Source organism: Suncus etruscus, chromosome 18 (assembly GCF_024139225.1).
Source record: "Suncus etruscus isolate mSunEtr1 chromosome 18, mSunEtr1.pri.cur, whole genome shotgun sequence".
NCBI lineage: Eukaryota > Metazoa > Chordata > Mammalia > Eulipotyphla > Soricidae > Suncus > Suncus etruscus.
Window position 1 is genome coordinate 19,066,980 of NC_064865.1, and position 13,687 is coordinate 19,080,666.

At 45.3% G+C, this 13,687-nt stretch overlaps 1 protein-coding gene across 1 annotated transcript in view; it reads right to left on the minus strand.

The window, feature by feature from the left end:
* Positions 1-13,687, minus strand: part of ARID1B (AT-rich interaction domain 1B) — a 322,235-nt gene that overhangs the window by 181,756 nt on the left and 126,792 nt on the right. Inside the window, exon 4 of the mRNA XM_049765312.1 lies at positions 8,640-8,750. Within this exon, the coding sequence (XP_049621269.1) occupies positions 8,640-8,750 (111 nt within the window). The remainder of the gene's footprint in view (positions 1-8,639; positions 8,751-13,687) is intronic.

Here is a 13,687-nt window from a genome sequence, read left to right on the forward strand (position 1 = left end):
GGAATTCTGAAATTTCACTTTCTGCAGCTTCCGGACTCTGCAGTGAGTCTTTGGCTATGAGGCCACCTGGATTAGCTACTTCATCTTCCACAACTTCCTCTGGTCACTGGCAACTTTCAATGAAGTGGGGGGACAGGGGTGCTAGGAAGGTCTGAGGTAGTACCCTGGGTTTGCCACATCCTGTGCCCCGGGGCCTTCCTGAAAACTCAATGCCGCCCTGCCCACTGAGCTCCCAGCCAGTGTCCTCACCTCTCCACCCACAGAAGCTTGGGGGCATCCACAGGAACCCAGGGTCATGTACTGCTGAACGCAAAGCCAGTTCCTTGGTGCTCACCAGTGTTTCAGAAAAACACCAGAGATCCAGAGGAGAGATGTGACCCCTCCCCCAGACCAGGTTGCAGGATAGGACATGGTCTGTTTGCCAGCCCGCAGCACCGGGAACAGCTCTCCTGCTCTATAGACTGGAATCCCCCCAAATTACCCTTCACCCCTCCTGTGCAGGCCGCCAGTTGCAGTTTTGGCTCCAAGAGGAAAAGGGACTTGGACATGAACTAATTCCAACTTGTCATGAGCACAACACTTTGAAGTGAAGCATTGCAAGGTTTCGGCCTGAGAACTTGGTACTGGTTCGCCAAAACAAGCTGAGGGCAAGTTGCTGGCACATCTTACTCACACTGGCCCAGGCTGGTTTGGCAGTGACCTGACTGGACAACCCAGCACTCCCACCAGGCCCAAACCAGGAGGGAAGGACTCCAGCCTGAACAAAGCCAGGCCATGTGAAAGGGGGCTGTGTGCACTTTAGTCATTTTTTTCCTTGGCTTAACGTTTCCCAGTCCCCTCCCCTTATTTCAAGGCTTAAATAAAGTTCCATGGGGCATCAAGCTGCCTGTTGGAAATTACAGTCCATGTTTTAAAATAGAATGCAGCACCCTGTGCTTTGAGGCTGGGGGCTGGGATAGGTATTCATAGAAAATTGAAGGCTTGGGGAGTCGATTAGCTTTCACACACAGCAACAATTTTCTGCTAAAATTTCTTGACCCAAACAAAGGAAAACAACACCATTTAGTTATTTTACAACCATTTAGAGAAGGCAAAAGAAAAAAAGATGAGGAGAGGGAGAGAGAGTGGGGGACAAAAAAGAAGGGAGGGAGAGAGAAGGAGAGGGAGAGAGACAGAACCTGCGGAAGCTTGTTGATAGGGAAACAGAAAATCTGGCTCTCAGGTAAAGAACTTCTCACCCCCACATCTGCTTTCTCTCCTCATCAGTCAAGAGGAAAGAGAAAAGGTTATTTATTCATGGGTCCACAGAGTTGCTTGGAGTTCCTGCTGCCAACACAGCCTCAGCTCCCTCGAGCAAATGGAACAAAGTGGAAATTGGAAAATTCAACTTCATTTCCCACCTAACTCCTGTTTAGCAACTGTACCTGATTACCTTCAACTAGTTGTGGCTGTGCTGTCCAGCCCAGAGGACCCAGGTATAGAAGTCCCATGAAGAACTTACTAGAAAATCACCAGGCCTGTGGTGAGCACTCCAGCACTGCTGGAGGGAGAGTAGGTCTGCACGGCCCACATCATCCACCCACCAGGGCACTCTGAATCCAGCAGCAAAACTTCAAGCTTGCTTGGGGCTGGAACAGCAGGTAGAGCATTTGGCTTGTGAGCGGCTGACCCAGATTTGATCCCCGGCATCCCATAGGTCTCGAGTCTGCCAGGAGTAATTTCTGAGTGCAGAGCAGGAGTAACCCAAGTGCTACCAGGTGTGGCCCCAAAACAAACAAAGAAACCTTTAGACTCAAAAGTGCAGTGATTCTACCCCTGCAGCTCCCCAATCCCTCCACATTCACGGGGTGCAGAGCTGATGCACATATTCAGGGTCAACGCCCTCTCCCCTGTATGCCTGGAATGCCTATGGGTGGAGGGACTTGGGTCCCTGGTCTCAGTGGTCAGGACAAACTTCCAGCCCCCATTTGTAAAGGCACAAATGTGCCTGCGGATGTAGCCAGGAGTAGCTGTATTTTTCCTCCCTTTTCTTAATGAGCCTCATTTATCAACTATAGGTCATAGTTATCACTCTATTATCCAAACCAATATCCTGCAAATCAGTTACATTCCAGCCTTTCCTCGTGTCCAATTTTATCTGGCATATATTTCTTAGAGCACTCCTTCATTAATTCAGGAGGGATTGACAGTTCAATAAAATGGGTTGAAATTCAGTCCCCCCCCCCACATCCCCCGCCTCCATCTTTTAAACGAACATCTTCAGGATATTATGTGGAAAGTTTGCAGGGAATATATTTAGGTTGTTTTCCAAAATTAAATGCATTATTTTAATTAACACAATACCACTAAAAGCAAGTGTCTCCGTTATAATGAATTCAGAATTACTCATTTATTTCAATAGGACTAAAGACCTCAATTTAGAAACACTTTGCACACAAACAATTTGAGTCATTTAAAAGCAAACGATCGTTTTTTTAAATATTAATTTATCCAAATTGCCATACATTTAACCTGGTTTTTTCCTGGAAGAACTCCAAATGCTTAAGATTTACTGAATTTCATTTACAGAATATGTAAGTGGAAGATTACTTTAGAAAGAGAAAACCTTTTACCCTCTCATTCCCACCACCTCTCACCTCACTCCATGGCAAAAATCATTCTCTATTTTCCAAGAGGTCACCAATAAAGCAAGCAAACAAACAAACAAAACCTCTCTGGGTATAAAAAAAGGGGACCATGTGGTATGGTCAGGGACAGAACTCCAGTTGGCTGCGTGCAAAGCAATCAGCCTACCCTGATGTACTATCACTCTGGCTCCTACTTAGGTTTTTCTTTTAGGGGGGAGGGTGATGGTGTCACCCTTTTCTGTCCTGTTTCTATCACCCTGGCCCTTTATTAATTTAGAATTATCTAGTAAATTCTTCATGAACTTCTATTTCCCATGCCCCACCCCATCACTAGATTAGAATAATATGACACTGGAAAACAGACTCAAGTCTAGGTCAGAAGCAGTCGGTTTCTTTTTTTTTAAAGCTTCCCTGAAACAAAACCCTACTTGCACTTTTGGGTCCTCCCTGGACAAGTCCCCAGAAAGACCCACTTGCTCCCTCTAAGGAGCAAATCCTCAAAGCAGCAAAGCCCACAGGCCTGGAGCACTGGCAGGGAACAGCTCAGCTGACTCTGAGGAGCCCAGCTTGAACTCTGCAATCAGGTGACAACAGACTCGACTTCTTCATTAAGGTAAAATGTTTCAAAGATTCAGAATGATTTGAGAAGGATCAATCAATGGAAGACAGCTACACTCTTAACCTCTGAAAGACAACCATTTAAGTCGAGCTCCAGGTAACCCAAAAAGTCAGGAGAGTTCATTCAGCAGCCAACCAACATCGTGTTCCACCTGGGAAGATGTTCTTTTCTTTTCTTTTCTTTTCTTTTCTTTTCTTTTCTTTTCTTTTCTTTTCTTTTCTTTTCTTTTCTTTTCTTTTCTTTTCTTTTCTTAACATAAAGTGGTTGGTTAACAGGCTAAAAAAATGGATTTTGCGATTTATGTTTCTGGGTAGACATAGAAATTGGTAAAACACAATAACAGAAGCAAAACAACAACAAAACCCAGTTAAAATGGGTTTCACTGGCTTTCTCTGAGAGTTTTCCACTCATGGGAATTCTCTGAACAAATTCAAATGGATTATTAACATATATTACTATGCATGTATGCTTCCAAAGTACATGACCATTCACCCCAACTCATCTCTCTCTCATACACACACACACACACACACACACACACACACACACACGACAGTTCCTGACAGTTCTCCGCCCATTCTTTCCCAGACTCCCCACGACTCAGCTAGCAGACACTATTTCCAAGAGAAGTGCCGCTCACTGCTCTGTTCTCTTGTGAAGGGCTCGGAGCCCTGTGTTTTATCTGTAGCTTAATGTTCTCTTCTAATTGCAAACCTGCCAAGCACTATCATTCCACAGGACATTTTAGGGCTTTTTTTTTCTTTGCTGAGCACTGAGAGATCAAACCCTTTTCTTCACAGCCGACTCTGCTATTTCCTATTTATGGAAGAAAAGAGGTTTTCCTCACCCAATGGGCCTTTTCAAGGCAACCAGTTAATGCTACGGATAGTGACTAGCTGCACCTGGGGCTCCCGGGCACAGAATCAACCTGAGACCTCAGGCAGGTGTGAGGACGGAAAAGGGCTATTTCTGCACCAACTCCTCAGAACCCGAGGAATGAAGAGGAGAAACAAGCCGCTTTCTCTAGCCTGCCTCCTTCTACACAAGCTTAGAGCTTATTAATAGGACCATCTGCACTGTGATTACTGACATTGTGTTTTTGATAGTCTCGTTTAGTTTTGAGGACACACCCAGTGATGTTCAGGGCTTCCTCTTGGCTCTGTACTCCACTCAGGGACCATCCCTGGCAGTGCTTGGGAGACCATATGAAATGCTGGGTTGCCTGCATGCAAAGCAAGCACCATAGCCACTGTACTGTCGCCTGGCCCCATTGATTTGCTTTTACAATTAAAAATTACATATTGCCCAGAAAATAACAGTGTCACACTTTTAGTTTAATTAGAAAACAAAAAGCCCCATTTTCTCTTAAAGACAAGGTTATTGAGTCCAGGTCAAGGCCACTTTATATTAAAGTTAAAGGACTCACATTGCCAATGCAGCAATCACCCCAAAAGCATTTGCCAGTGTTGGACACACAGGAGATCCTCCAAAGAGTCTTTGCAATGAAAAGAAAAATCCTAAAACTGGGAGGCAAGGGGCCGGGCGGTGGCGCTAAAGGTAAGGTGCCTGCCTTGCCTGCGCTAGCCTTGGATGGACTGCGGTTCGATCCCCCGGTGTCCCATATGATCCCCCAAGCCAGGAGCAACTTCTGAGCGCATAGCCAGGAGTAACCCCTGAGCGTTACCGGGTGTGGCCCAAAAAAAAAAAAAAAAAAAAAAAAAACCTGGGAGGCAAGTGTATTTTAAAGCTTTTAAATATGTTCGATTAGAGGGAAGAAAAACTGCTGCAAAAAACATCAGCCAAGACTCCTGAAAAGGCTTCTAGTCTGATGATAGGGACATACCAAGGCAGCTAGGAAAAATTATCAAGAAAAGGGGACAAGCAAATGAGCAAATACCACAAGAGAAGCCAATGGAGTGAAAGACCACAGCAGCAGACAGGATCACAGTGGGGCATCTTAGGTAGTAAAGGAAGAGAAAGCCCATGTTTATGAGACAGGGTGATGTCATAGTACCTACTGAAACTGCCACAATTTAGTGACTTTGCTTAAATACTGGGTTCATTTCATAGCAACATCAGAGGCAGAAAAGAAAAAAGGAAAAAACGACTGTAGGATGCTCAAGTCCATATTCTAGGGAGACAGAGGATACTCACAAGGAGACAGCTCTTAAGCTAAATTTCTTATCCTGTGCTCTTTGCTAAACTCAGTGATAACTCAGTGGCCCCAAGAGGGGCCAGAGAAAGAACAGCGGTAGGGTGTTTCCCTTGCACAAGGCCGATCCAGGATGGATGGCAATTTGAATCCCAGCATCCCAAGGCCTGCCAGGAGTGATTTCTGAGTGCAGAGCCAGGAGTAACCCCCAAAACCACCACCACCAAAAAAAATAAAAAAATAAAAACACCAGTAACACGAAGGGTTGTTGGCAAGCCAGTCAGTGCATCCTGACAGGGAGAAAGCCTTCTAAGAGGCAAAGAGCTAAGGAGGCCATCTTCAGCAAGATTTGTTCTGGGAGAAGGTTTTAGTATGTTAAGTGGATTAAGTAAATATTCATTGGTCATGGCCCCATCCAAAACAAGAGGACAAGCAATAATTTATCACCTAATTATGTGAAGAAGGAAAACCTCACAGCTGGAGAACCCAACTGTATTTGCCACAGTATTTGGACAAATCACAAATATGGACAATCACTGCTTCCAACCATGGTGAGGGCATAACTGAATGATCAAATAAAGAACGTGGCCCATCACTGAAAGAGTGACAGAGATCACACATGCAGAAAAGTCTTACAAACAGGAGAAGCAAAGGGATTCAGAAAGAACAATTCAAGAAGCTTTCCTTGGCCAGCAGAGAGAGGGAGGAGGGCATAAAGAAGCAATTCTGCATCCAAATCACAGCAGCACGTCTAAGGCCAAGGTTAAGACTCACAGACCCCTAAGCTTTCAACAAGGAAACCTGGTATGACAAACATGACTGACTCTCTTTGCTCCAAAGGAAAGCCACAAAACTATCCCTGGCAAAGGAAAAGGGGAAGCATCAATCAACAGGAAAGCAAAATCACATTCAGAGGTGGGAAAACACACAGTTGGATCAGACCCAGAGTGCCAACTTAGCCAAGTTAAAAGAACTCAGACTTTTAATAAAAGTCATACTTAGCCAGCTGGGAGAGCCACAGGTAAGACCACAAACCACCGGCTCTGTCATTACTATACACAGTCCAGCAAGAGAGCAATGCAGCATGCGGAGAGGAGCCTTTGCAAACTCCACATGTGAACTTTCCGCAAATGCAGCCCGAGGGAAGAAGAGAGGAACCCCACAATTCATTTCCACACAGCTAATACTCATTTGGCTTAACAGGTAGGGAGGGGCACACAAGTGGGCCAGCTGAACCAGCTACGGTGGATCCTGTATTCAGCAAGTGATGCTTTCAAAAGCTCACCACGAAACACAGAAGTGCTCTCTCGAAAGAGTGACTTTAATTCTGCCTGCATCCTATTTATCTGCTACACAAACAGAAGGAAAATAACAACTGAGGTATTTCTTATTGTTTTGGGCCATACCCTGTGATGCTCATGGCGCACTCCTGAGCACTCAGGCATTATTCCTGGCAGAGTTCAAGAGACAATATGGGAGGCTGGGCAGAGAACTCAGGTCAGCTGTATGCAAGGCAAGTGCCATTCTGCTGTACTATTGTTTGGGCCCTTATTTCTTTTTATAACAACCTCCAGTGGGCTGAGTTTGCAACTCAGGTATAGGACAAAGGCCTGGCATATGTAAGGACCCAGGTGTGTTCCCTGGAACTGCGGGGGAAAAAAGTTTATTACTGTTTTCAGGAGATAAGCATGGTCAAAGAGGGGGAGGAAGAAGTGAGGGAGGAAGGGGCATTCTATAGGCACAAACAGAGCAATTCAGCACAATTCAAATCTTTGATTAGGTTTTTCACACCCTAAATATATTTCATCCTCCTTTCCAGTTACCAACACGAAAGGTCCCCTCCATGGAAAACCCTGGGGTCACCGTCTGCACCCACAGTCACTGCCCTAAGTGTGCTGTCAAGTGGAGCTCGGGAGTGCCAATCCCCAGCTCCCCATAGAATCACTAAAAGCAGCATTGCCTAGCGGGGGGCAGCACAGGGCATGTGAACTCATGACCCGCACTGCTTCCCATGAGACAATCTGAATTCCCCGCAACACATGAGTATGTTTCTACTTCTTTACTTTATGAATGCTACATGTGGGCATGCATGAACAGTGCATGTATAATCTCTGTCTCTCTCCCCCACCCCCATGCTAGTCCTTGCTTTGATAGATCTGCTAAAGGAAAACAACTCAAGGAGATGAAACTCTGAGTCCATCACCTGCTCCAAACCAAGTCCTAAACAATAAAACCTATCATGATTAAAAAAAAAAAAAATTGAGCACAGTTAAGTATCACCACAGAAATAGAAGCTATACAGAGAAATCAGGGTTTCAAAACTACATACACCCAACTCAGAGGTCCTGGCCATTCTGGTAATCAGTGCTTCCAGCATCCTTGAAAGCCCAGACCTAGCGAGGAGCACTGGGCACCACCAATGTCACGTAGGATGCTTATCACAGATGTCTGTCTTCATACGGGTTAGATGGAACAGAGCTCTCACAGAATGGAAACATTTAATGTTACCATTCTGGCAGCCTGGATGCCCATTTATTAAATCAAATCTCATAGAAATGAAATCATTCTTCAAAGATATTGCTTAGCAATGTACCTGCATTTGAAGTTGATAATAATAGCCGCATCAAATGAGGCTGCCTATTTAAAGGCAAATTAAGCAGCTCTGTAATCTTTCAGGCCTCGCCACAGTCCCCTGAAATAGGGAGTTGCTCTAATTCTGAACATCCTGGTCAGTGCAGAGTATTTGCTGCTGGAATTACTTAGAAGCTGAACTTTTTCGCATTTCAAACTATAGCTTTTGCCTTTGGCTAAAAAAAAATGAAAAGATGAGGTGATATTTCATTACTTAAAAGTCCTCAAGGAAATGTAAACCACCCTCCCTGGGTGACTGCTGTTATTATTTAAGCCCTGTACCACGTGGAAATGTCAACTCTTGATCTGAACACCTCTCTCCAAGTTACCAGAAAGCAAAGACTACACCAAGAGAAGACACATAACCAATGCATGAAGCCATCGACTGAATCAAGCCTTATAGCAGATACTGGATCCAAAGGGCAACCAAAAAAGAGCAAACCCTCCAGGATGGTCCCACCACAAACAATTAGCCCCCTTGATCTATCATGTCACAAATGTCCCCAAGAATCTCCAAACTTCCCTTCCAAATCTTTAGGAAAACGAGAGAACGAGAGCGCTTTAGAAGGTGAAATTCAATGCAATGCCAGATAGCACATGAATGTCTTACTGGTAGACTGGATGGTCTTTCCTGTTGGATTAAGTTCAAGTCTTCATGGTTGGGTTTGCCGGGAGCCAGAGGAGCTTGAGACCTAGTTCCATAGCCTTCCTGAGACAGGTCCTGCAGGAACACAAATCAAAAGCACATCATGAGAAGGGAAAGACTTCAGGAGCTCAGAGAAAAGAAAAGTGTGTCCAAAAATGTGGGTGCTGGTTATCTGGTTATATTGAGTAGGCACAAAACTAGGACGTTTTCTGAGAGGAGTAAGGGAGGCCACACCTGGTGGTGCTCAAGGCTTATGGTTCCTGGAGGACTTACGAGACCATCTGGGGTGTCAGGGATCAAACACAAATCGGTCACACAAAATGCAAGAGTCATCTTACCCACTGAACTACCATTCCGGCTCCTGTGTAACAGACACATAAATATGATAGAGCATTCACTTCTTTAGCATTTTAGCAAAAGTGAAGGCAAAGGGCAATAATGACCCAGAACAAATACCATCAGCAAAAAATTCAGACCATTCATAACTCTATATTTTAAGACGATACAAAAAATTCAGGAGTTGAGTTGTCGTCAGGGGACTAGTTAGTGAAAAGATGAGCCAGCTCTCATCAACCTCGCTTTGAACACAGAGCAAACCACAAGTTTGTATTCTGATTTAATTCTAATTTAGGCTGAACTTCCTTTATGATGACATTACTGTAATTACCACACTTTGGCCCAGTGACTGACTTTTACCCTCTGGCTTCTGAATAATTTACTAAGCAACTTGGTTATTATATTAAGCTCATGGTAGCCTAGGGTTTCTGGGGAAAAACTCCTCTAGCCAGAGGAGTTTCTGGGGACCCACAATAAAGCATGAATGAGCAGTGGAGAGCTCACACCCCACAGTCTGCTGAAGCCTGCAAGACTCCTAATATTTGTGTCTGGCCTGCAGTTGTTCTGCTGCTGGGGCATGCTTCAGTTCCATGGAGGGATGATGGGGCAGAAAACAACTCTGACACCAAACCCACTGGAAAAGCTCTCACCACCAAACTCTATAGACCCTACGCTGTCCACCGTACTTCCCTGCTTGTGGAGTCCCCTATGAAGCAGGGCATGGGAAGCTGCTTACGGTACATTGGAAGTAGCACTGGAGGGGAACAGAACCGCTTTCTGACTGGAATGGGAATAGGCAGATGGGACGGAAAATTAAAATTTCAACATTCTGGGTCGGAGAGATAGCATGGTGGTAACGTATTTGCCTTACACGCATAAGGTTCGAATCCCGGCATCCCATACGGTCCTCCGAGCCTGCCAGGAGCGACTTCTGATCATAGAGTCAGGATTGACCCCTGAGCACTGCCAGGTATGACCCAAAATCCAAAAAAAAAAAAAAAAAAAAAAAAAAGAAAAGAAAAGAAAAGAAAAGAAAAGAAAAGAAAAGAAAAGAAAAGAAAAGAAAAGAAAAGAAAAGAAAAGAAAAGAAAAGAAAAGAAAATCAAAGTTCTCTGCCAGCATCAGAGATTAGTGTCCCCAAATCATCCTGGGGGAACCCCACAGGAAAGAGTGGGCCCCAGCTTACATGCATCTTGGTTTTCTGTCTGCCCCCAGAAGGACAACTTCCTAACCTAACAGTAGAAAAAGCAAATGACAGGGATGCTGAGGCCTGAAAGACCTAATAATAATAATAATAATAATAATAATAATAATAATAATAATAAACCAAAGTGGAAGACTAACATTATTCAAGTTCTAATAGATTCATTTTGTTAAAGAAATTCACAAAGTTACAAAGTTGAACAAGCCACAGTAAAGGCTCATCACACAGATACTATTTACTAGTAAAAGCAAAATAGCTTGAAAAAGAATCCCAGGCCCAAGGCACAGTGCATCCAGGGACTCAAGGCAGGTCTGCAGGTAAGCGATGGTGCCGTGTCCAGCACACATAGACACTCCATGGATGTCAGTGACAGTTATGGACGTTCTTTGAAAGCTGCTTTAAGAATATGAATTTCTTACTGCCCATATCATAGCCCCCACCCAAAAAATAAAACTGGTCTGGATGTGGAAAAATGGAACCCTCATCCATAGTTCCTGGGGATGTGGACCGTTCAGGCCTTTTGGAAAACAACACGGGCATGTCTCAAAAAATCCTAGAAATTGAAATTTCTATAGGACCCAGCAATTCCACTTCCAGGGACCAAAAAACTATTCAAAACAGACATCAGCACAAGGATGTCCTATTGCAGTACTGTTCATGGTACCAAAATCTGAAAACTCACATGTCCAACAGACATGTTGGTAAAGAAAACAGTGGTATCAATACAATGGAATATTACTTCACTACTTAAAAAAAAAAAGATGAAATCATGCAACTTGCTGCTACAAGGAGGGATCTGGAGAGTATCTCCTGAGTGAGGTGATAGAGGGAGAAAGAGAGAGTGTGTGTCCCATTGTAGGACATAAACATAGCAGGGAATAACTAATACCCAAGGGCAACAAGAACTGGTCTTCCTGAAACTAGGAGTGGGGCGAGGGTGGGGGACATTAGCCACCAGGACAATACTGGTGGAAGTAGACAGACTGGTGGCAGGTGTGGTGCTGGAACATTCTATGTATGAAACTCTATTCACAGGACAGTCTCAGTGCATAGATAGTATCTGTTTGGACTTCAATATAAAATCAATACACAGTTTATAAACTTAAAATGTACATAAACATTTTAGGGCCCGGAGAGATAGCACAGCGGCGTTTGCCTTGCAAGCAGCCGATCCAGGACCAGAGGTGGTTGGTTCGAATCCCGGTGTCCCATATGGTCCCCCGTGCCTGCCAGGAGCTATTTCTGAGCAGACAGTCAGGAGTAACCCCTGAGCAACGCTGGGTGTGGCCCCAAAACAAAACAAAACAAACAAATAAATATAAACATTTTAAAACTATTTCTTTATGGCATGAAATTTTTTTTCTGGAAAACAACCTTTACCCATTCTCAAGGACCCTTAAATTGCTGGGGAGCAAGAAGGGATGAAGACTGTAAGGTGGAGCAAAGGGAACTTTGGTAGGGTGAGGGGCATCCCCTCTGGGGAAGTCCCTGAGACCTCATCAACCACAGACTACTGCAGTTGGCATGAACCTCGATCTAAATATTGGAAACAAACATGTGATTGCTAATAGTTCCCTAACACAATCAGAGTCCAAAGTGGCTGTGCACAAAACCTGTTGATGCGTCAGAATCTTATTAAAAAGCCACCTCTGTGGGGCACCTGTGCTGGGGTACAAACGTTTTCATGGGGAATTAGGGCAAGGTGATGGACACTCGCTGAATCAGAATTCATGAGGCCCCAATGCAGCTGGTGCAGAGAGGCTGGATCAGCCAAAGGGTGCCAGGTCCATCAGAACATGACTGGCTGGAATCGATTGCGCCCACTCGGACTGGTGCGTAGAGGGGACCCCGGAAGAGGCTACATGACTTCTAAAGAGAAGAAACACTGCAAAGATGAATCCCCCCAAAATAAGAAAAAATAGGGGTGCAGGTAGAGGGGGCACACACAAAGGGTGAGAAGCTCATCTCTGGGCCGGGCAGAGCTAGGAGCCAGTTGCACTTGGAAACTGGGGTCCTGAGCTCAGCAACACAGCAGAACTGACACCTAAGGGGCGACTCCCTAAAAGGCCACACCAGGCGCTAAGGTCTGTCACCCTGATTCCTTTCAAAGCAAAGAAGAGGCCCCAAGAGATGGAGGAGATGGCTCTTGGGGGGGTGGGGGTGGAGAAGGCACTTCCCCTGCATGCTGCTAGCTCTGCTTTGATGCCGGCAAAACAGATGGTCCCCTGAGCACTGCTGGGAACGATTCCTGAGCACTGCCAGGTGTGGTCCCCAGCCCCCTCCAAAAATAAAAGCAAAGCAAAACATAACTATAGTCACATGTAACTAGGAGTCTCTCCATACCCCACTTCTCCATCTCTGATCAAACCCATAACATCACAGACCTACCTCTTCTCGACTAGCAAGAAAGCTAGTCAGTGAACTGCAGCAGGCTTTGGGGGGTCACATGCCCTCCATTCAGTCAAATAGGAGAAGCTTGAAGGGACCAGGGTAATCTCTCAAGGGGTTCTATCTGGTCTTGAGTCCAGTGTGTGGGATATAGCCTTGACCATTTGTCACCAGTCCCCATACATAAAGGAGCCAAAGTCACTGAGAGGAGTTCTGAGAACCCCCCAGCACCACTAGGGTGGCCCCAATTACTTGTTTTGAACAACAGCAGTGTGTGCACACACCCACTGTCTTCAGCCTCCACAGACACTCTCCGGGAATATACTATGCACAGAAACAGGGGGTCGTGAGGAATCTGAGCTTGTATGTGTCTATGCAGACACTACCAGACACATAGCCAGTGTTTTACTCTAACAGACAGAAACAGGCTCTTACAGACCAATGCAAGCAGCTGAGAAGAGCAAGAAATCCAGGAGGTTGGGGAACCTCTTGTGTCAGATTTAAATATCAAAGATAGAGGATTATATGTAAAAGCATAATAAGCCTGGATGATGCTTTTAAATGATGTTCAATCCCCAGCACATCCCTCAAGATGGTGAGCAAGAGTGTGTTTATGGGAGGAGGCAAGAGCCCCATAGATGCACCTCACTCTACAACAGTTGGATCCCAGCAGAGGTCCGGGACCCAGAGTCGGGACAATGTCCCAAATATAGAGGAGTTGATGGGGAGAAAGAGATCTGGAAGCATCTTCCAGTTAGATCCATGTAAGAGAAGGAATGAGAGAAAAGGAAGGTGAAGGAGAGAGGAAAAGATGAAGGAGGGAGGAAAAGATGAAGGAGGGGGGTCTATTAATCAGGCCCCCAAGCCCAACTCTACTGGGAAGATGTCCAACGCAGCACTCGCATCCTGAACCAGGTCAGGCTGGGCTGGGCTCTAGGCCTGCTGACGCTGATAGTTCTCAAGGGAGATAGTGTCCCCCCACCTTCTCAAGGTAACAAGTACCACTAACAAGTCGCAGGGATCTCAAACTCGAGGCCTACGGGCCGCAAACAGCCAGCCCTCCGTACAACATTTTGTGGCCCTG